Consider the following 23,543-nt stretch of genomic DNA (forward strand, 5'->3'; position numbering starts at 1 on the left):
GCATCAAATTAAAATAATGTATCGAAATTTCGGATATCCAGGTACTTACTTATTTAAGACTTTCCAAACATTCTATGCTTAGTACAAGAATATTGTTACTATATAGCATGTTTTGGTCGCGGGTGAGGCGTTATTAACGTATTCACGGGAAAACCGCCATAAAGCTGATGATAGATCATTGCCCGTGTTGCGTGTGAATACAGTGCTTTTGGCAAAAGGTTTTTTGGTGATTGATGTCTCTCTGATGACGTCGCGTACAAGTTTTGTTCAGGCAGCATGGCTCGCCTAGGCCCGCCGGGTTTTATATGATGAATTATCCTCCGGGTTGCTGCCGTGAATTACCCGGGCACCCGACTTCCTGCCTTTTGCTTTTCATTTCTATCTGCTAAATACAATCGTTTTTTCCCGTATTATTATTTATTTTTTTTATTTTTTATTTCTATTTATTTTAGCGTGTTTCCTTGATATTTCATAAACCACTATGTTGATTTAATTAAAAAAGTGAGACAAATCATTTTTAACATATTATACGTTTTTAAATATTTATATTTAAAATTGATTCATCTCATATTTTTATTAGGAGACAAATATAGAGATGAAATATTTTAATCATAGATAATATTAATTAAAAAAATTATACATTATTTTGGGTATAACTTTAGAGTTTTTGTGAAAATATAATTATTGTTATTATTTTTTATATTAATTTATGCTAAATATAATTTTATTTAACAAAATTACAATATTATTATAAGAATAAAAGCTCTGAATTTATATAGTTCCATCCATGTAATTTATGAAATTTTATAGTTCAAGGTTATTTATAAGTAATGCGGAAATTCATTATAGTCTATATTACCTGTTTTATAAATATATATTAACATTAATTTACTGCGTTAATATTTTTTTATATTCAATAATATAACAATATATAATAAGCAATGTTTACATTTTAAATATATCAGAAAATAAGCATAGTTTTTTACAATTATACATAAATTTAAATCATATATCCATTAGCAAAAATTACAAGATTAATAATAAATTATATCAATTAGATATAAAATATATGCCATTCCGTTAATCTTTATAATTGAGTTACTGTTTGTAATTGAATGAGAGGCTACTATTATAATCAAAATAATAAAAAAATTATACGCCTGTTTATTTTTACAGTCTACATGTGTATAATTTTACTAATTTGTACCTAACTATGAAAACAATTTTAACTGTATTTATTTAATTAAAAACTGATTTAATTACAAAAACATCTATATTATTAACTTATTAAAATCGGTTTTAGTTTATGGCTGACATTCAGATATATTATTATAAATAAAAATATAATTTCTCGTATATATTTTATTTAGTTTCTAATTTTAATACTTATCAAGTGATAAATAAATAACTGTTTATTGTATTTATATTATCTAACCAAATTACTAATTCTATACTTAAATCTAACGATTTTTTTTCACCCGATAGTTATTAATTATTTTAATTATATTAAGTACTACCGTAATCGAATACGAGAATAAGAATACCATAATAGTAATATGATTTCAAAGAAAATTTGGGCAAATTATTTAGTTTTTATTTTATTACAAAAATATCTTAAATAGAACTGTTGTAAATATTATTAAAAAATAATAAAAGTTCTAAATATGTAAACATAGTATCATCTATATTATATATCATTGATAAAATATAAAAATTCTAGGTTATTTGCAAGAAATTCGGATATTTATTACCTATTTATTAGTGTTAAAATTTATAATAACTAATCCATCACGTTAGTCTTTTTTTACCTGCAATCAAAAGTTTAAATACTTTAAATTGATGAAAACATTTCTAAAATGTTTATTTTAAAATAATTTAATTTAATGAAAAAAATCATAAACAATTAGAAAATGTGAGTTAGGATGCTTAATGAATATAAAAATTAAGCTGCATGATATTTTTATATAACAATAACATATTATTCCTTCTAGGTTTATTTGATTGTAAAAATTTAAATTTGCCATTACTCATATCGAAACTACTCTTTTATGTTTAAAAATAATATACTTTACCATAAAAAGGATAACGTATGTTTAAAACAATTTACATGACAACTTTTCGGGCAATTATTTTATAAAAAAATGCTGGCTGGGAGTTCTTTGAGTGAATCCACTATTACTATTGCTAAACGACCCAGAAATTACATACCCCTATACTCCATAAAAATAGCCATTTAGCTTAAAATTAATATGACAAACGCAATGCGATCATTCATTTTTGCAGAAACGACGTTTATTAAAATTATCGCCTTTTATTTTTCAAATATATACTAATATATAATATCAACCTAAAATGAAAATCTATTATTTTTTTGTTTTATTGTTCCTATTTTCATTATTGATAATTAATTGAAAATATTTTTTCAATTGAAATGAATAAGATGAGGCATTTATATCATGTTCCTTTGAGTTATAAAGTGATTTAATAGGTAATATTATTTCATAAGGTGGAGGATAAATGTCTACATAACCGTTGGAAATTGTATTTTATTAAATTAAAAGATGTTATAACTGCTGCCAATGATATTAAAAATAAAATTATAATTATTATTGTATAACAGAAAACATTTTTTAAATTTATCTTTTTAAGACGACATATTATTCTTCTAAAAACAAGAATAAGCCAATTATTATATTATCTGAGATATTTTATTAGATTATGATTATTCAAGATCTAATTTGCTTAAATAATAGGTACAATATGTATTTATGTATTTTTATACTATAATACGTTTGATGATTTTTAACGATTTTTAAGATATTTCTTTAACATAATTATAAGTCAATTAAATCGTTACAAAACAACATTTTTGGATAAAAATTATATTTTTACCATTTTTTATCGTTATAATTTTTAAGTTTTTTTTTTTCTATTGAATGATATATTTTTAAGTAGAATACATTCAGAATATTTCGGTCTATAAAAATTAAATTTAAATTCAGTAGGTAGTTTATTAGTTAAACCTATATATTAAAATAATTTAGACGAATGAAATGGCAGACCAATATTTTTCACGATATTCCTGTTTTACTCCATTTCTAACTTTAAACAAAAAAAAGTCTGCTTTGTAATAAGGAAATAAAAACTGTAAAAAATATATATTAAAATATGACAATGATAAGAAATAATAAAGAATATAACTTTAAAAAAAAATACTTTTAACCGCTTATAATTATATAAAAAAACATTTTTAAAAACTTTAATAATTTTTGAAATTATGTGTGTCTTACGTCAAATGGCTCACCCGGTATTTGTGATTTTGTTAGAGGGATAGGAGTTGTGAAAGAGTAAAGGAAATTTACTGTCATTTGTCATTATCGGTCTCTTTCTCTACATCCGTTATACCGTCCGATTCTTGATCAATCCGTTTTCGGGTCCTCGTCCGCGAATTTATTTCAATCTAGTGGTGTGCAATGTGCCGAAATTCCTACGGAACGATTCTTGGTACGATTGTATACTCTTGTACGCATATTATCGTATGTTTGTGAAACTCATCATTTCCACTCCGACAAAACACATCACCTGTCTCCCGAGGGTTAGGAGCTAAGAGCGGTGCGTCAAGGTTATATGATGTAGATGATTTAGAATATCATGTCACCTATATTATTCACTCGTTTCTTGCAGGAATATATATATATATATAGTTATTCATACTGATATGGATGAGTAATGATTGTATATAATAAACTAGAGTCATAGTAAGGGTTAAATAACAATAATATTTTATTTTAATATACACTTTAAACACATGTATGTCCATATTAAACGTATCGTCATCCCACAAAGTACTGCACAGGTCAATCGGGCCTTTAGTCAGGGCAAAATGTGTAAGTATTAAGTTTATGTTATCTTTACATTAAGATAATTACACTTGTTATGTAATGAAATAAATGAAAAAAAAATATTAAATATTTGGCCTTTTTAAATCTAAATTTTTTTATTCTTTAAACAGTAAGTAACATTATGTTTATATGATTTGGTCGGCTATTGTTAGGATATTGATATATATGTTACTATAAATTATTTTTTTTTTGTTTACCACTATACCGAATCGTATAGGAAGATTACTTACCAGACAAACTCTCTAGTTTTTAAAAATATATTTTAATCATAACTTTAATATTTAACCCGTGACCACACTTACACGAGATAATAAATCAGGTAATGCATCAGAATGTAAGAAATTATTTACTTATTTTAATTCTTCTAAGTCTATAAATTGCTTAAATCAATTCTGTTAACTTTTATGTGATATAAATTCACCATTGCAGGGTTATACATTTATATAAAAATGAATAATTTTTTAGTTTTGTAACTCTATACGTGTGTAATTTGGTATTTAATGAATAATAAAGTCTTAAAAGTAATTTATCGATAAAATATGACGCGTATACTGAATTATCTTGAGCGCATGATCTTGTTAGAAATCGTTGAGTCTTTGTTAGTAATTTTCTAGTAAAGCCGCTTGGATTTCTCTTTTTGATCAAGTCGTTTTCAAGTACAACAGAGTTACGCTTTAATGTTTGTAATTTCAATGTTACATATTCCGTCTTCTCATGAGACATCGAATAACTATCGTTTCTTGAATATGATAAAATGTTTTTTATATTCTTAGATGTAAAATTGCACACTACATCGTTGACCAACATATTTAAATTCATTTTACAGATTGTATGGAATTTTATCTACACGTTGACTCAGTGAACGACTTTTTACACACACAAAGCATCTTCTAAATTTAGGTCATGTAGGCAGAATCACTTAGTTTTACATTAAACGTATAAAATGTCACGTTATAGTGTTTAAGAAACGTTACGCTCCTTTGAATTTCACTTAATCCTGATATATGTTCACTGGCTGTCGACTATTTTCAGGATTCTAATTCATAAATTATTTTCGGCTTATGTGTCATGATTGAAAAAGTGTTTCAAATAGTTTCGGTGTTGCCTGTTGTGAAGTGAAGTAACCAAAATTTTTATTATTGATTGTGAATACTTCAAATTATTATTTTTGTTTTTACTAAAATTTATTAACGCAATAAGCAATTAATAGTGTAAATTAAATAATTCATACATTTTTTATGGCGTATCATTTGGGGTAATTAATACTGAATATATAATGGGTTCAAAATTCTAATTAAACGTGCTATTTTATTAGAATTTCGCCAATTGTTTTTATTAATTTGTATTTTATGTATAGATTATTGGGTAAGTATTGGCCAAAGTGTTTAAAATGTTTTATTTAAGCGTTTAAATAATTCATTTAAATGTTTCATGTTTTATTTTAACTTTTAACTTTTTTATATCTACCCATAGTTATTTCTATACTCAATAATTTATTCCTTTCGAATTTAAAATGATACACTTATTCTAACGTTTTTAATAAATAAGTGGTTTAATACACATATGAAGTAATCTAAGCTTTTCTATAATAATTTTATTTTTCATTTGAAGCTACGCTTTTAATTGTTTTTTTTTTTATATGTTTGAAAATAAAACTGAGTAGGTAGTATTATTTTTTTGACATTTCGTTTGAAATTAAATTCTTTATGATTATTTTATATATTTGTATTTATTGATGATGTATTTATTTCACTGTAACCGAAAAAAACAAATTATAATAGAAAAAATAAATATCTCTCTTTTTTAGAATTTAAAAAAAGCGTGAAAAAATAATGGCCATATTTTTGTTTTATTATTTTTATATTTTTTTGTTTGATTTCATAATAAATAATAATTAATAGGTAGTATTATTAATAGTAAATTATAATATTCAATTTTGTATTTGAAAGTTTTTCTCAGATCAATCATAAAAATAATAATAGTATAATAATTGCTTTATATTTATTATTATTAATTTAAATGAGACAATGCATAATACTATATTATGTATTTTTTAAATAAATACATTTTAAAATTGTCCAACATAAAATTGTAAACCACTGCATTCTTCATTATAACATAATAATAAATATTATTAAACACTTAGTTATAATAATTAAATATTTAATACAATTTATTATAACAAGTATTGTGTAAAAAATTATTTTACTTTTGTTTAAACTTTAAGGGATGTAATATATTTATTAAAATGTACGGATGAATCGTACAATCGTATGAATTAAAAAATATGATATTCATGAAGCTTTTACTTAAACATTGAATATAATACAATTTAGATTATAAATAGCTAAGTGAAATTAGTCGTGGACTATAATTAAGTTTTCATTGGCTTTTATAAGTTATGATTTGTTTAGATTATTACTTTTTTTTTTATCAAATTTTAATAAATTGTTTTTATGTCTTAATAGCAATAATCCACGATTTTAATTGACATCTTTTAACAAATTTAATGAATGAATGTTCTACTGTTTTTGTAAATAAAGTAGTTGGCAGTAAGTCAATAGTAGTAAGTTAATAGTTAAAGTTTATTTCTAATTAATCAATTTTACATTATAGATCTAAACTTTATAAACTTTAATAATAAAATTTAATTTTAAAAATCTAGGTTTTTTTACTTAACAATGATTAACATAAATATAATATCTCAGCTTTAAGTAACATCATTAGTTCAATTTTAATTATATTATCTGTAATAATGTAAGATGAAATGTTAAATTAAGTTTGTTAGTGTAGTGATGAATAGGTTGGAATACCTATTGATTATAAAATATGTGTGTGCTAAAGCACATAAAGACACATAAATGTGTCTATCACCAACTTTCAGAGTAATAATATATTTTAATTTTTAACTTAAATAGTTTTTTTGGTATGAAACTGTTCCAAAGTTGTAATATGTGGGTTCACAAGCAAAAAATTTTTCTTTCGCATAGGTATATAGAAACATTTTGTAGGTGTTGTATTTATTTTGCGTTATGTAGGTGTGTCTAGGTTAAAACACAGGTAAAATAAAAATAATATGAAAACAATTAAGGAATCATTCAATCTAATATTATTTTAGAGTCACATTCTATGTACATATGTAATCAAATTTAAACTAAACAATAATAATTTAGTCATAGAAATAATGCTCTTACCGTGATTTTAAAGATTGATTTGTATAATATACATCAAATACATTTTTTGTAGTTTGCTCGATTTATATAATTAATGTTTACACTTAATCTTCTAGTGGTTTTATATTTCTTTGAATAGGTAATATAAAAGGGATAAATTAATTGATTATCATTTTTTATTTGTGTAAAAATGCATACTTATCAATTTATAATAGTCTTTAGTAGATATTCAGCTTCAATCGCTGCTTATTCCATTTCTATATTCGATTCTTCAATTAATGTATTGATGAATTTATCTATATAAATATTTAATAGGCGACTTAACAACAAAAATTAGCTTATTCTATATATTATTTAAACTGTTTAAATTTCACTTCTTATTGTATCATATCTTTACAAATTTAGTTATAATATAATATTCTATAACGTTGAAATCTGGTATAATATTATATAATAGTCAATGGTTATTATTCTTCATAATCATATTATTTTTTGAAAATAATTATAAAAAAAATTTAATTCAACTCAATATACAAAATGTTAGAACACCTGAGTTATTGATGTAGACGTGTTGCCGTACATAGCGAAGTTTTTATTAGCTTATCAATGATCATTTATTTTATTAATATCCTTTAATAAACGACGTTTTTTAATTTTATCACTGTCAATTAATTTATTTTCTATAAAATTCCTATATGGGATTTATCAGATTGCAGTTATGCGTTAGACTAAAACAATAACTGTCATTAAATTGAAAAAATGTTGTCCCCAACCGTTGTGCTAACTAAACAATTAATAAATAATCATAAAAGAGTGTTGGGTTTATTTAAATTGTTTATTTTGCAGTTATTTTACCACTGGTTTTTTCCGTATACATTTTGTTATACATTTGTATTTTTTTGTTTTATTTTATTTTCTCTAGTGTTTCGAATATTTAATACAGAACATAAAATCAATATGAAAAAAAAAACCCAACTACAATATCTTACGCCATTGAGAGCGAAGTTAATTGAGTGATTTTAAAGTCCAATACATCTTATTCTCACGTCCGACTTTTCGTTATTTATTAAACATAGAAAAAACTTGGGTAGTTTTTGTTGCTAATTTTAATCATACCAAAATAAACCAACGACAACTTGTGGTTTCACTATAAGTCTATAAAACGCGCCTGGGGTTATATTAGTTTTAACATTTTGTTTTTAATTTTATATTAATGTATAAATATATATATGTATAATATACGAGGTGAAAAAAAGTCGACCCTATGTCGTTTCAGATATCATTCGTGATAACTGAACACGAAAATGTGCCACCATTAAGGGGACGAAGGAAAACTTAGTTTTTTTTTTGTGTGTGTAGGTCAACTGCACACAACATTCTTCCGCCACTCCGTTTCATTTATTAACATAATGAATAATCGCATGTTAATGTTTTCTGGGTTATTCGAGTTGTTTATGAAATTTATTCAAATTCAAATTAGGAAGACTGTTGATTTCTGGTTCAGACACATATTGTACATGATATTATGTACATTTTAAGAGTATAGCTTTTTTTTTTTTTGAAAAATGAAATTTATTTTATGCGTTTTTCTCCAATTTATATGGATTAACTGTATAACAAAATATTGGATAAAGCGAGTTGTGTTGTTTGCAATGTACTCTTTTCTTTTGTTCTTTTGTTATATTTTTTAATATTCTGCGTATCTATCTTTCATATTAAATACGTGCCCCAGATATTTTAAATAAACTGAATGACACATATATATATTTCAACGAATATGTTGTTAACTATTTTATTTATTTTATTTGAAGATTTTAGATATTTAATACTAATCTTTGAAAAACATTGTCAGTATAATAATTATTTCAAATTTTTTTTTTAATTATTTAAAGGTTTTTGATTTAAAATAATATGTTTATGTATAGTATAATATCTATATTATATAAAATAGAAGAAATTTAATGTTTTATAGTAATAATAAAAATAAGTTTCTTTATCAATATATGATAATAAATTGTACAAAATGAAAAACAGTAGAAAAATATTAGGGGAGTACATTTTAAATAATTGTATTTCGTGTATTGATTTGGTACCAGACGTGAGTTAATCGTTAATTACTATTACTATGCACTAGCTTGCATATTATATTTATAGTTTTATACTAACAATTAAAGACGATATGACGCGTGATTCTATTTTACAATAATTTTATGTTTAAAATAATTATATATTTTTAGTAAGTATTATTGTACTTAATTTATTGAAAATGCATAGTAATATTTTACCCTTGTGAGTTTTATTATTTAATTATAATTTATATTTTAAATTATATTTTATTATAATTTACTTATCGTGTTAATATTTAATTTATTGTATTTATCTTTGTTTTTGAATTGAAATTTACTCATGAGTCATGACGCACAATGAAATATTGTACCTTATTTGATACATCCTCTGCCCTTAGGGATGATTTCTTATCCATCGCCGTCTCTTGAAAACTAATACTTCCCCATTAGCGGAACAAATTAAGGTATACTCACTTTATCACACTTATAAACCGATGACACTATTCAATAAATGACTTGTCTTATTAAGGTTAACGTACTTGGATGTTTATGTATTTCACAATAAATGTTCATTTTTACTTAATAAAATACACTCTTTTGCAAAACATAGAAATAATTATATTTTGATGAGATTGAAGCATTTATAAATGAATAGTTTTACTAAAAATTTAATAGGTAAATAATTGGTATATTAGATATATATTAGATTAAAATTAAAATATTATTTATACAAGCCAAGACGAATTTGAATTTGAGTAGTACCTACTATTGTATGTTAAAACAATAAAACATATATTAACCATATTTTAATGATTGTACCACGATTTTAAAACTTATTGGAATTGGATAATTGATATATTTTATTTATATCCTTCTTCGTTTTGCAAGAAATAATTTTAAGTACAATAGAGTGTAGATAATATTGTTATAATTATATCAGTATTCTCATTAAAATTGTCCAACTAGCTAAGCATTTTGGCATCTAAAACGGAATTCTATTTATCCATCCATCCAATCGAGAAGCGCTTATGATTTGTGGAATTTCACAAGTCGTTAACCTAAAGGTGCAGAATATTATTTGGCTATTGTACTTGTGCATGACACGGTCGTCTAGGAGTCCAGCAGTAGCACAATGGAACGGTGCACTGGCAAAGTTGTTTGTAGAATTTACGATTCAAGAGGGTAGGTCAAAAGTTTTGGCAATTAACATTCAAAACCTCCCTTTTGAAATGATTTCAATGAAATATTAATAACAATACTAACTCGACTTATAAGGGTCATCTTCTTCTACAGATCATTAGGTAATAATTATATTTACTATTATTTTTTGGATTAAACTCTAAGCTAAACGAGAAAATATTTGTTTTTCTCGATATCACGTGTATTATATAATATACACTATACAGTCTTGTTTATTTTTTTAACCTCTGATAACCACCATATAGGTTGTGCGTGAATGACCTACAACAGAAATGTTGTTATTATATAATATCAACGTTTTCATTTTTTCTAATATTATCAATTTTAGTACGCAAAAAAACAAGGTACTTATAACATATAATAATAGATTGATTGCATTGTATGATATACATATATTATTATTTAATTATTTTAATTAAAGCTATTTTATTTTATCAAGTATTATCTATTGGTTTTATGTTTTATTACAATTTTCGCAATTGTTGTTGTTGTATTAATTTTATTAAAACATTTTAATAGAACAATAAAATAAACTGTTTAAAAATTATCATAATATAATAATTTACGAAATATTACGTATATTTTGCCATAATATTATTGTTTTAACTAAAATAAAATTGTGTTTTTATGGAATCAAAAGTCGTGACTCGTATATAATTATATTCGTACTAAAAAAATATATACAGTATATTATAAGCGCACTATGTTACTGTCTTATATATTTAATATGTAAATTATTTTTCTTAGTAAACAATATTATTATTATTAGCAAGATCTACGTATATAATATGTAATGGAAGTTATAACGATTAGTTTTGAACAATTTGATAAAAAAAAACATTAATTATTACGTGTTTTTAATTTTAATTATATATCAACTATAAATAATTGTGTATACCTATCTCATACATGTCTTATAAAATATTTGAAAATCATAATTTAATTTAGTATTAAACATATAAAAAAAATTTATTTATTTATCAAAAAATGAGCATTACTCGAAATCTTTTTTTAAATTACAGTGAATCATAATGAAATAATGAAAAACGAATACATACCTTGATCAAACTGTCTAATTTTTTTTACAAATTAAATTAAAGCATTTTGTATTCTGTAGGTATTTTATTATTCCTTGTCAGTTAGAAATTTAATATTAAAATAATTTTTTTTGAAGATTGACGATTTTTGTACATAACTAGTTTTTGTTAAAATCAATTTTGTTGAAATTTAAAAGCAAATAACTAAAGATGGTATAATTTTACCAAATGTTTATATATAGTTTATACTTGTTATGATTTTAATAAAAATGTAAATTCTATTTACACTATTTTAGATATTTGAAATGTTTAATTTTTTAATTTTTTTTTTTTTACCTAAAAATATTGATAATTACTAAAAATGTATTACAGGTTCTTCATAATTAGCTTAAATTAGTTTAAATTTTGGATATTTAGAATCATAAAATCGATTTTAGCCATCATAAAGTAATTCAAAAATATTTGTAAATATTAAATTAGGTTACTATAATAGTCTATAATAGCAATATAAATATACAGTCGAGTCGCGATAACTCGAAGATGAAAGGATATAAAAATTCGCTTCGAGATATTTAACTCGAATTTATATTAATTTATATTTCTAGGGGAATAAAAAAAAATTCGAGTTGTCAAGTTTTTCGAGTTATCTGTTAAGTTCGATTTATTGTGACTCGACTGTACATGATAAATTAATATACTTAGTAATATATTTTATAAATAAATATTAGATTTCCAATCAGAATTGTTTTTTTTTTGTATCTAATGAATTATTATATAAAATAACTTAATTTGACAATGAAACACGTTTAAAAATAATAAAGTTTTGAATATAATATTATGAACTATTATAAATTCTATAAATTCTAAGTTAAGTTTGGAAATTTTGAGTTTAATAGTCATACAATAATAATAAATATTCAATTTTTTTTATTAAAACATGTTCAATAAAATACATTGTAGTATCTATATTATAGTTAAAGAAATTTTATCAAATTATTTTTGTTCAATTAATGTAGTCGTAGGAAAAATATCTATGAAAACAATTTTGGATTTAATAATACGACTTGATTATATGGCAATAAAACTTAAAATGCAATATTTACAAAAGTATTATTATAACTTATCACCAGAGCAGTCTTACTTAGACAAAAGTAATATCGTTGATATTAATCCTATGATATATAGTATATACAATTGTTTTCAAGAATAGATTTAAATGTGTTTTGCTATAATTAAGTAAATAATATTAAATATTATTTTACTCTTGAGAGCGCACATGTGCTGGTGTTACATTATCTTGTTATTATTATAGTTATTTTTTTTTTATAACTTAAAACTTTAAATAACAGGCCAACCAATGATGCTGCTTCAATTATCCGCGTAATACGTAATTAACGATTTCGTAAAGTAATTGCCGAAGTAATATATTTTTGTTATTTTTTTTTATTGTTTCAGAACATCATTATAATTACACTATTTAACTTATTTTTATAAATTTATTAATTTTAAATTTTGTTTAGAATAAATGCATTTTGGTGCTACTATATCCATTTGTCAAGTATTTTTTTTTTTTAATCAAATATTTTGGAGAAATATTAAAAGTAAAAAAAAAAATTCTATATTTTTAAAAGTAGGTACGTATTCAGTTCGTCAGTAATTCAATAATTTGTCCAATTTGCCAGTAGTTTTCGAAAACATCTAGAAAATCAAAGAATAACTTTAATTAATCAATCATTTAAATAAAATTGTTATCAAATTTTAATGAACTTAATATCCAAGTTATATTCAAACTGCATTATGTATGTTATCATTTATCATTGTTATAAAACTCCATGACCTCCTCCACAATGACCAATACACTCCCGTTTCTCATTTTTATTTCTTTATATTCTTAATTAGTTGTATTAAAGTTTGAACATTTAATACTTATGTAATACAAAATGTATATTAAAACATCGGGTGGGCTATATTAAAAGTTAGGAGAACGTAAATTATAGTATACCCACAGGCGGTAAAGTATTTAAGACGCTTTTGGTAGGTTCCAACTAAATTTTACCGTAATTTATGACGATTTATAGTTTTTGAATTAATCAATTTTGATCATGTTTCCTTTTAAAATAAAACAATTACATTGTATTGTCCTTATTAATTTTAAATAAATTAATAATCATCTACATACAAAGCTTAATGACAATTTTAGAAATTTTAAAAATAATTCGTTTTCAGAAGCTTTAAAATTTATCAAGTACATATAGTTTTGGTTTACAATCATGTTAAACTAAGATGCTGAAAGTTTTTTTTATATAAAAATATATATACATTATTAAAATATTCATAAACGTAATTAATGTAAAAAGTCTTAGATGGTCAGATAAATCTAAAAAGGCTAGTTGAAATTATTTTTCTTATCCTATTAATGTATTTTTGATATGTTGTATGTATGTTACTACAGTTGTATATGATAAATAATGATGAAATGTCACGGGATAATCGTAAACTCAACTAGCGCGTATGACGAATTAGGACAAATTAGGGTTAAAACAGGGATTAAAGAATGTTCCTTTAACACCGACCCCCTTGCGCTAGTGGTACTTGGATATAACTAATTATAGTGACAACAAATGGCCTAAGGATGACATAAATATTTGGAGTGCCATATTTACACAGGTTACTCTAAAATTTAAGAAATTTATGATCCTGTGGTGTATATTATATTTTTTATCATTCGGATAGATTTATTTTAATTTTATATCGTGCTTTTTTTTCTGTTCAATTTATCATTTCTATCCTGATGCAGGCTTATGCAAATAATGTGTTTTGAATTACAAAAAATCGACCGGGAAAACCGTGATGCTCCAGAGTCGTACGCCTTATGCTTGAATAGACTCATATGCGTCTTGAGCATATACGTTGGCAGTTAGATATCAGGTGGTGTTTATTATATACCAATGTTCACTGTTTTACATACACGCTACACAGTATATGACTGTATAGCATAACTAAATCACTACAGTCCTAAACAAACGATCGCTTATTTGACCTAACCTAGCCAAATTTATCTCGAAATATTTTTAAATTATTTAATATAATATAAGTAGCTACTTACCTATATGTTTATGAAACTGTCCAAAACATAATAATAGGAAAGAGATTTTTCGACAATCTTGAATATCCAGCAGTTACATGATGCAGTTATATTATACATTATTGATTATACTACTTGTACTTGCATATCATTCGCATTATTATGTTTTAAGATATACAACTATTCAAATTCTATATGACTGACATCATTTGGAATCCAGAATATTCCAAAAAATGTATAAGAATGTTTTATTAACTATAATTTTCTTTAAGGATTTCCTAATATAATATTCCTGGAACATTATAATTTCCAAATACTGTGCGGGAAGAATATTGATCAGTTAACCGGACTCACGGTTCAACAGTTGAGTAGATGCTTACTGATATTTTTACGTTTTATTATTTTGGTATCAAACATTGAAATATAAATTTATAAATAATAATTTTAATATTTGAATCACGACTATAGTGAACACAAGATAAAACTACGTTATAAGCTTTTCAACGAGCCTATTATGATTAAGTTAAATTTATATAACTGAATAAATACATTAATTATTACGATATAATCAGTGTGATAATTATTTTGAACGTGGAATTTAAAATAGTGGCGTAATATTGTACAAAATATAATGTTCATTGTTTGATAACATATGATATGATTAATATTCAGTCTGTACCAATGTAATGTTTGGTATTTGGTAACAATAACAAATGAGTAAATCTCCATTTAGTATTTTGTAGTTTGTGTTATTTATTATTTGGTTAGGGTGTTTTTTGGTATAAACATTAAATCTCCCCCTCTTAATATGCACACGAAAAGTACCCTACCATTGAGCGAAGTTATCTACCGTAATAAATACAAAAATACCAATATAAAGTATAAATTATATATTGTTACTGCAATAGTAATAATTGTATGTGTATTGTATATGAATTATTATTTCATTATTATTATCATTTTCATTTTTTGATTTTTCCAGACCTTTTGCGTGGTATCCAAAAGATTTCGGAAGAATTATATACACCGTTTCACAGCCACCCAGTCTTTCTTTATGTTTTCCCCTTGGAACTCGTTTCGGCAACTGTGCATATACATTTCTACTAATCAAATATTCGACTATGTGGTTATGACCACTATATTGCTCAATTGTGTCTTCCTAGCCAAAACAGATTCAGTTGAAGAAGCTGAGTAAGTATTATATTTGTTTATTATTATATTATATTTACATTTATTATTATTATTCGAGTAACATTTTGGTAAACATACATTATTTAGTAACATTTAATTAGGCAGATAAATCAAGTTCGAATTTTTTATATAAATTAAAATAATTATTAATTATAATATGTTTAATTAAATTTTCATATTGCACTTTACAATAATTACAATAATTCGTAAATCTTTATTAGTTTCCCTTACAGAATTCTAAAAATATTAAAAATAACTTGGCAATATTTTTAGAGGCATATGTAGTTCTAATCTTTACGATAAACGAAAAATAGTAATTTTCCTATAAACACTTTATTGTAAACTATATTCCGTCATTAAAGTAATAACAATCGTAGAGATTTGAAACTTCGTAATCATATATTATTATTATGTATGCACAATAATATTTTCAAAATATTTAGATTAATTATTATTTAAAGCTATAATATCAAAAAACGGTCAGTTCACACCGTTTGGCTGAATTACTATATTATAGTACAGAGTATTTTTTTCTATTTTGATTACATTTAATGTAACTGTGTAGCCTGCTGTAGGTTGTCTAATTGTATGGCCAGACTAAATTTTAAAGTTACATTTGAAAGTGTATCGAAGTTGATTTCTTTTTATGAAATTAACTTCTTAAACAAAATGTTTTCATTAATTCGTGTCTATTTACATCAAAAATTATATTGCAGTAATATAATGTTACCTAACGTAGTTGCTACAAAAAGTATGAATAGAGAATATGAATGTTTATTTACCTTGTGACCTACATAACGCTTATCGTTTTACTGTAAATTGGGTGATGTTTTCGATTTAGCGACGTGTGACGACATCGAACAAGTGCCAAACACGTGAATTTACTGACATGCAAATGCATAAAAGGTTATAACTTAACTGATTGCTTATGATCGAAATTATATAAGGTTTACTTAACACACGTAGCTATTATATTATTTTCGTTTATCACGTATGTTGAATTATTTTTTATTACTTTAACTTAACACTATTTTGTTCGACGAATAATTCTGATAGCTTATTATTTTTAAAGGCTAAAACTACATACATAATACGAATTTTTTTTTTAATTCGCTTTTTCTGAGTAGCTAAGTATATTAAAAAAAAAAAATGTAAGATAAGTTAATATTGATCCATATAAAGTATAATATTGTTTAGTGTTATATAAAACAATATATGCATATATTGATCTTAAGTTTTTTTAATAATATGCACTTCATAATGAAGTGACTTTTTAAAATTATTTATTAGTTCACTCTTGATTCGTATCCCTTTGTAGATAGAACTCGATGTCTGGATTATTTATAATACTGAAAATTCAATTTTCCAGTAATTTAAGTGGTTTTTATAATATTTAAATAATATATTATTAAAATATTAAAAATATAATATTATAATATTATAATATTAAAATATTGTAATATGTATATTGTTTAGTTATTAAAACTATTTAAAAAAAATGATAAATATGAATCTTTGAACATGTAATCCAAGGATTTTCAAAATTAAATAAGAGTTTATTTTCAGTGGTACCTTTTGTTTTTGATTTTAAAAATCGATTTTCAAATATTATTATTCTTTACGGAAAAATTACAATAAGCAATTTTATTTTTATAATTTTTATAATTGAAATTAAACATTTTATAAAAAAAAATATTCTTTAGACTTTAATTTTAATATTTCAATATTCTCAATTATCTATTAATACTTTAATTTTTATTTTACAAAGAAAAAAGTAGAAAATTATACATTGATGATAGCTGCGTAGATAAATTATTATAATCAATAATTATAAATATTATGAAATAGTAAAAATTATATTATTATGATTTTTTAAATAAATAATTATGATCGTTATCGAATTGATACTCGAATGCTGTTTCATTTTGTGGTTTAAGCGATAGAGGACAAAACTGTTATATCATATTATTACCACACATGAGTTAGTGTTTCAATTTTTAGCTCTCTTAGGGAAATAGTTTTGATAACAGGATGCACTTCACCAAAAGACTGAAGATTTTAATAGATTATATACTGTCATACTCGATAAGTAAATGTACCAAGTGTCAGGTTTCTGAAAACAACGTAATTGACTGAGAATGTCTAAAGAAAAATACATACGGCCTAAGTAAAATTGATAAAACTAATAAAAGGATTTTAAAAACATCAATTTTTGAAATTCTATACATTTATATACTGACTTACACAGAAAATAACAAAGTATAAGAATGAGAATATAAAATAAATCAGTTCAATTCACCAAATATTCCCACCATTCCAGTGGGGATACTTTTTTTGGACAGAAGCAAATAAGTTAATTAATAACCGTTTTAAACTTTATATCTAAAAATAGATCACTTGTTAATTGTAATCTACACTAATTTACTCAAATAACATAATTAAAGACATTCAGTTTATATTTCTAAATTTAAATTATAAGGGCACACTGTTTAATTATTTACACAGATGATGTTACAGATCAAATCTATGACATTGTTTAGATGTTGATGTCTATATTATGTGTAATAATTAAAAAGTTTACTCGTATAATATATTTGATTACTTAAAACAAATCGTAAATGATATTATATTTGGAACCCCTCCCCCACGTCTATTAAAAAACTACCATTTTTTTTTCAAACATTTTATTTAATGAAACTAATTAAAAAAAATAATAATGCATTTTAAATCATGAAATATTCAACATTGCTGTTTACATAATATTTGAAACTTTATATCGTTGTTTAATGGAAATTCTAGAAAAAAAAATTGCCATGTACAAAATAATGTTATGTGGTGTATCGTTTTAGGGTATAGAATATCTTTGAATATAGTTTGCATATTATTGTAATCATATATTTGCAAAATATATTATGTATTCAAGTATCAATCGTGTATTTGTTCTTTCTGTGGAATGCGAGTGATACAATAATAGTAAAACAGAAATTGTATCTATTTGATGATTATTGATTTTCATATTTCATGCTATTATTTAATTTATTTTTTAATGCATATAAACATACCATTTTCTAAATCTACTAACACTTAATTTTACACGATGATAATCGATAAAGATTATATCAAATTTAAATATTATTTTTCTTCGTCATACTATTACTAAAGACATAAAATAATATGCAATTGATATTCTGAAATTATCTTTTTTTATATTAATTTGCTTAAAACTATAAATTATTTAATATTAAAAAAAAATCAATATTAACTGATATTTTACAAGATTATTATTTCATCATAACAATTTCTGAGAAATAAATCATAATAAAGTAACTAACAGCTAATAAACTTATTCTTAAAGTATTAAATAATGATCTTAAAATTATTTTTCTATTTGAAATAGTTTATAGATTATAAATCATATGCCTAGTTTCAGTTAATGCTTAATGTTTTTACGCTTAACAACTATGAAATAAAAAGTTTTAATTTGAAATATATTTTGAACACTTAAATAAAATAAATGCTATCTAGAAAACTACGTATACAAGAAAGATGAATGGTTCTTCTTCATGAATTGAAAATTTCGATAAACTTTTATTTAAACTTTTTTAGAACTTGAAAACATGTGATTTCGAGATACATTAACTCGTTAAATGTCACATAGCGAATGCATCACATATTTCAAATGGTAACAAAACTAATATAGAAATTGTTTTACAATTCAATTCACTTTGAAAATAGTCCAAGCTTCACAACATACTAAAATCAATCACCAATAAAAATTATATTAATAAAGTTTAATTTATTTAAATAATTTTAACTATAATATAATAATATTAAATTACATATGTTTTAAATGTTTTAATATTTAAATCGTTTATCGCTGGGTTGGGTTGTTTGAAAAAATGTATAATTATATTTTTAAATTTAAATTAAAATATCTGTCAATCTCTGGAATATGAAATAAAAAATATTCAATTGTGTGTAGTGTAGATAAGATTTTTGAATAATAATTACATTTAAATTCAGTTGGTTTATGTTGCTTAAAATCACTTAAACCATAGATTGTGATGCTCTTATTTATATTGTGATAGTTATTTATCAAGAACGGTATATAATATATGTAATTAATGTGTATGAATATCTTATGAAATTATTGTTTATAAATAATAACAAAGCTGAAATAAATAAAGGCACTGCAATAGTCAGATACGCTGTGCAGTCAAGTATAATGCATGCGTTATTATTATTCAGTTTGCAAATATACTGATAAGTGACATTGTACATTTTAAGAGTATTTATTTATACTTTAACAATTTGTTACGTCATACTTTCGAGAAAAAAAGTACACACATGACTGTGGCAACTATAAAACCATCAATCGTCATTGATACAAAACGGCACTTTCGTTATTACTTATAGATATATTATTAGTTTATTTAAATTCTGAGTAACGTAAAATATTTTGTGAATTAATAAATAGTAAGAAATTGGTTAAAATATGTATACGACTAAGATAACATTAATTCCTATTCCTATTACTTCTATAAATGGAATTACATTGATTACATGATTAATTAATCAAACATAATTAACACTGCGTTTACTATACTGTCCGGAAGTTGATTGAAAAAATAATGCTCTGCAGTCATCTTTCAATTAGAGAAAAGGCTATTGTGATGTTTTTGTAGTCAGTAATTAAAATAACATGCAAGTTGAAAAAAAAAACTGGAATCAAATCTAAAATCGGATTCTGAGTCTGCAGGGTGTTAGTTTATAGCTTCATTTACTTTCTTGATGAAAGATATAGTTAAATAATTTTAGCCATTATAATATTTTGTAGGTAATAAAATTTTTAACGAATAGAGCTTGTTTAAGGGAGCTTGCTTGTCCATAAAATCGTGTATACAACATTCAAACAATATTTTACCTCAAACATATTATATAGTATTATATTTTGATTTAAATACACAAATTACAATTTGAAAAGGTAGTAATCTATTTTTATTATTTTTTTTTACCCTACCTATTGATTTTTTTTTTCTAAAATTATTACTATAATAGAAAAAAAGTTTTCTGCAATTACCAATCATCATAATCATAAACGTTCAGCCATACTTTCGAACAATTCATCGGAAAATAGTGTACTATACTGTATAGTGGGCAATTGCAGAGGTTGTTCAAGATTAACTAAATGCCATACACATATTATATATATATATATTTAATTTATATAATAATATACCATTTATACCAGTTCCTCTAGTAAACGTCATAATACGACCTGCAAGAAAGATAATTATCTTGGAGGGCTTTTGAACATTCATTGAACAATAATATAGAAATGCTTCCTTCTTTTTTCTCTCACTTTCATGCAACGTTGTTCGCTTAAGAGTGAATTTTTCACCAAAGAACTGTGTGGAACACAAAAGAAAGCATTATAAACGGCAACCGAGACATACATTTGACGCTGCTTAACTATACCCTTTCATGCCGACGGGAAACTGATTATAGTCGTTATATGTATTTTGTATATAATATATATATATATTAAGTCGATGTGAGCACATGTATTTACTTTGCCTGTATGTGGGTGCGATATGTGTCCTATATTAAAAATTGTTGAAAGATATTTTTTCCTTAAACGCCGGAAGGTTAAGATTGTATCCGTATAGTTTCTTATAGTATAATCGGCGATTTAAATACGCAATACGCTATTGCGCTGTCTATATGGAATAATAATATATAAGTCTAGAAATTATTGCAATTACTTTATTACTATAAATGCAACTGAGGATATAGTTGAATCATTTTTTTTTTATAGATTTATTATTGTAGACCATTATGTTGATATATTATTAGAATGATACATTTTAGCTTCTTTGGGAAAATATCCCCTTTGTAAATTGAAACAAATTAAAACCTAACTAAAAATTATTTAGTTGTTTTAAAATTGAAATTTATCCATAATTCTGATATAGTATATTACAAATAATAAAATAAAGGTTCCAAAAATAATTTATGTAGGATAATACCTAATATGTTGTATACATCCCTAGTATTTCGATACGCGTATTTCACGAGTATAAAATGAAATACAATCCATTAGCTATAATTAATGTTGTCTTGATTCTTGACTATTAATTTAATATTATATTCAAATTGACATTTTACCAAACGCTAAACATATCTAAACAATATATGATAAATACGGGATATCATGATATGAAATACAGTAGATACACAGAACAATAGCCAATGGTTTAATCAATTCCAATGCCAATAGAAACTTGTATTAACTATTAAATATTGAAAACAATATAATACTTGTTGGATTCTAGGACGGCAGATATTGTAAAATAATATTTTTATATAATTATTAATGTTAATGGTAACCACGGTAACAAGAGTTTCATGTGCAGTATAAAAACCAAAAACTATAAAACAAATTATTATTGTAAAAGATCTTCTTACAATTAATTTTTACTATAAAATTTTAAAGGCAAGGGAGTTTCTTTTTTTTCAAAGAAATTCAAGATTCTATACAGGGAAGTTTTTATGACTCCAATCAGAAAAATAAAAAATAATGGTTTTATATAATCTTATTAACTTTTACCTAAATACAGATATCACAACTATAAATGGTGATTATTTATATACTATAACACTCTTCATTTAATTTTTTTGTGTTTTTATAATATAATATTATAAATTATTATTACATATACAATATGATTAATTTTTATTATTTATGTTATATTCATCATCGAGGGTTTTGTTGTTTAACGAATTAATTTCTTTTGATTAATAACGAACATAAAAGCAATTATGTTTTGATTACCATCAGACTGATCATTAAAAAGAATACAATAAAATATATAATAGTATTGATTATAATGTGTTTTAACTCATATTTATACTATTAAACGATTATAAATAATAATATAAGAATCTATTTTAATTGAACATTTTTTTATTTATAATTAAACAATTTCATATAATAACATTAATTTTTGAATATTGATGTAAAACACGATCTGTTGTCAAAAAATTAGTTAAATAATCACCCCTCCCCCTCAAATGAAATTTTATTTTTATCAAATTAATTTTCAATTATAGACTGTATGGTAACAATGAGTGTTATGTATTAAAATAAACACCTTGCATAAATAGATTTATATATCATATTATATTGCATAATGTATTTTGCTTGTCATTAATAATTGTCGTCAAGTATCCACAACCGACAACAACGGTATTAGTAGATTAATGTTTATTATTCATACTAGCGGTATTTTATTAATATAATGCGTATGTACCGTGTAGAGTTACAGTCAACAATATAGATTTATGCATACGCCACGTGTGAATAAAAAATGAGTATATACGTATGTATTATGTACGCGCCTCCTTATTTACCCCAAAAAAATAATATATACTGTAACATTTTACTGTTGCTTGACACCAAAAATATTTTACTATTTGGTAAATAGTTGGATAATCGTTTTCTCAAACATGTGTACGTTTGTTTTATTTTATTAACCGTGAAAAAATATAGTTTGCTTCTTTAAATCTAACAAACATAACAAAAATGTAAATAAATGGAATAATATTTACTAGGCTAAATCATAATATTATTATAAGAAATGTTATACCCATACATTATTGTGACAATTTAAATAATTTACAGATTATATTAGATGTGGTCTATATATACTATTTAATACTTTATAAATAATAAATAAAATAAAAGTGTGGGACAAATTTGTAGGAAGTTAGGATAGTCGTTTTTATTATAAACACCATATAATCTTAAAATAAATACTGTTCACATTTAAATTAAAACTTCAATTTTGCCAATAAAATCAGATGATACCTATTGTTTATAATCTCAT

The 23,543-nt window shown here is 23.6% G+C and overlaps 1 protein-coding gene across 4 annotated transcripts in view; it reads left to right on the forward strand.

Moving 5' to 3' along the window:
* Positions 1–23,543, forward strand: part of LOC132921278 (sodium channel protein 60E-like) — a 109,686-nt gene that overhangs the window by 14,201 nt on the left and 71,942 nt on the right. For all 4 annotated transcript variants that reach the window (XM_060984210.1, XM_060984211.1, XM_060984212.1 and 1 more), the window contains exon 3: positions 15,446–15,654. In XM_060984210.1, the coding sequence (XP_060840193.1) occupies positions 15,446–15,654 (209 nt within the window). The remainder of the gene's footprint in view (positions 1–15,445; positions 15,655–23,543) is intronic.

This window comes from Rhopalosiphum padi, chromosome 2, assembly GCF_020882245.1.
Source record: "Rhopalosiphum padi isolate XX-2018 chromosome 2, ASM2088224v1, whole genome shotgun sequence".
Lineage (NCBI taxonomy): Eukaryota > Metazoa > Arthropoda > Insecta > Hemiptera > Aphididae > Rhopalosiphum > Rhopalosiphum padi.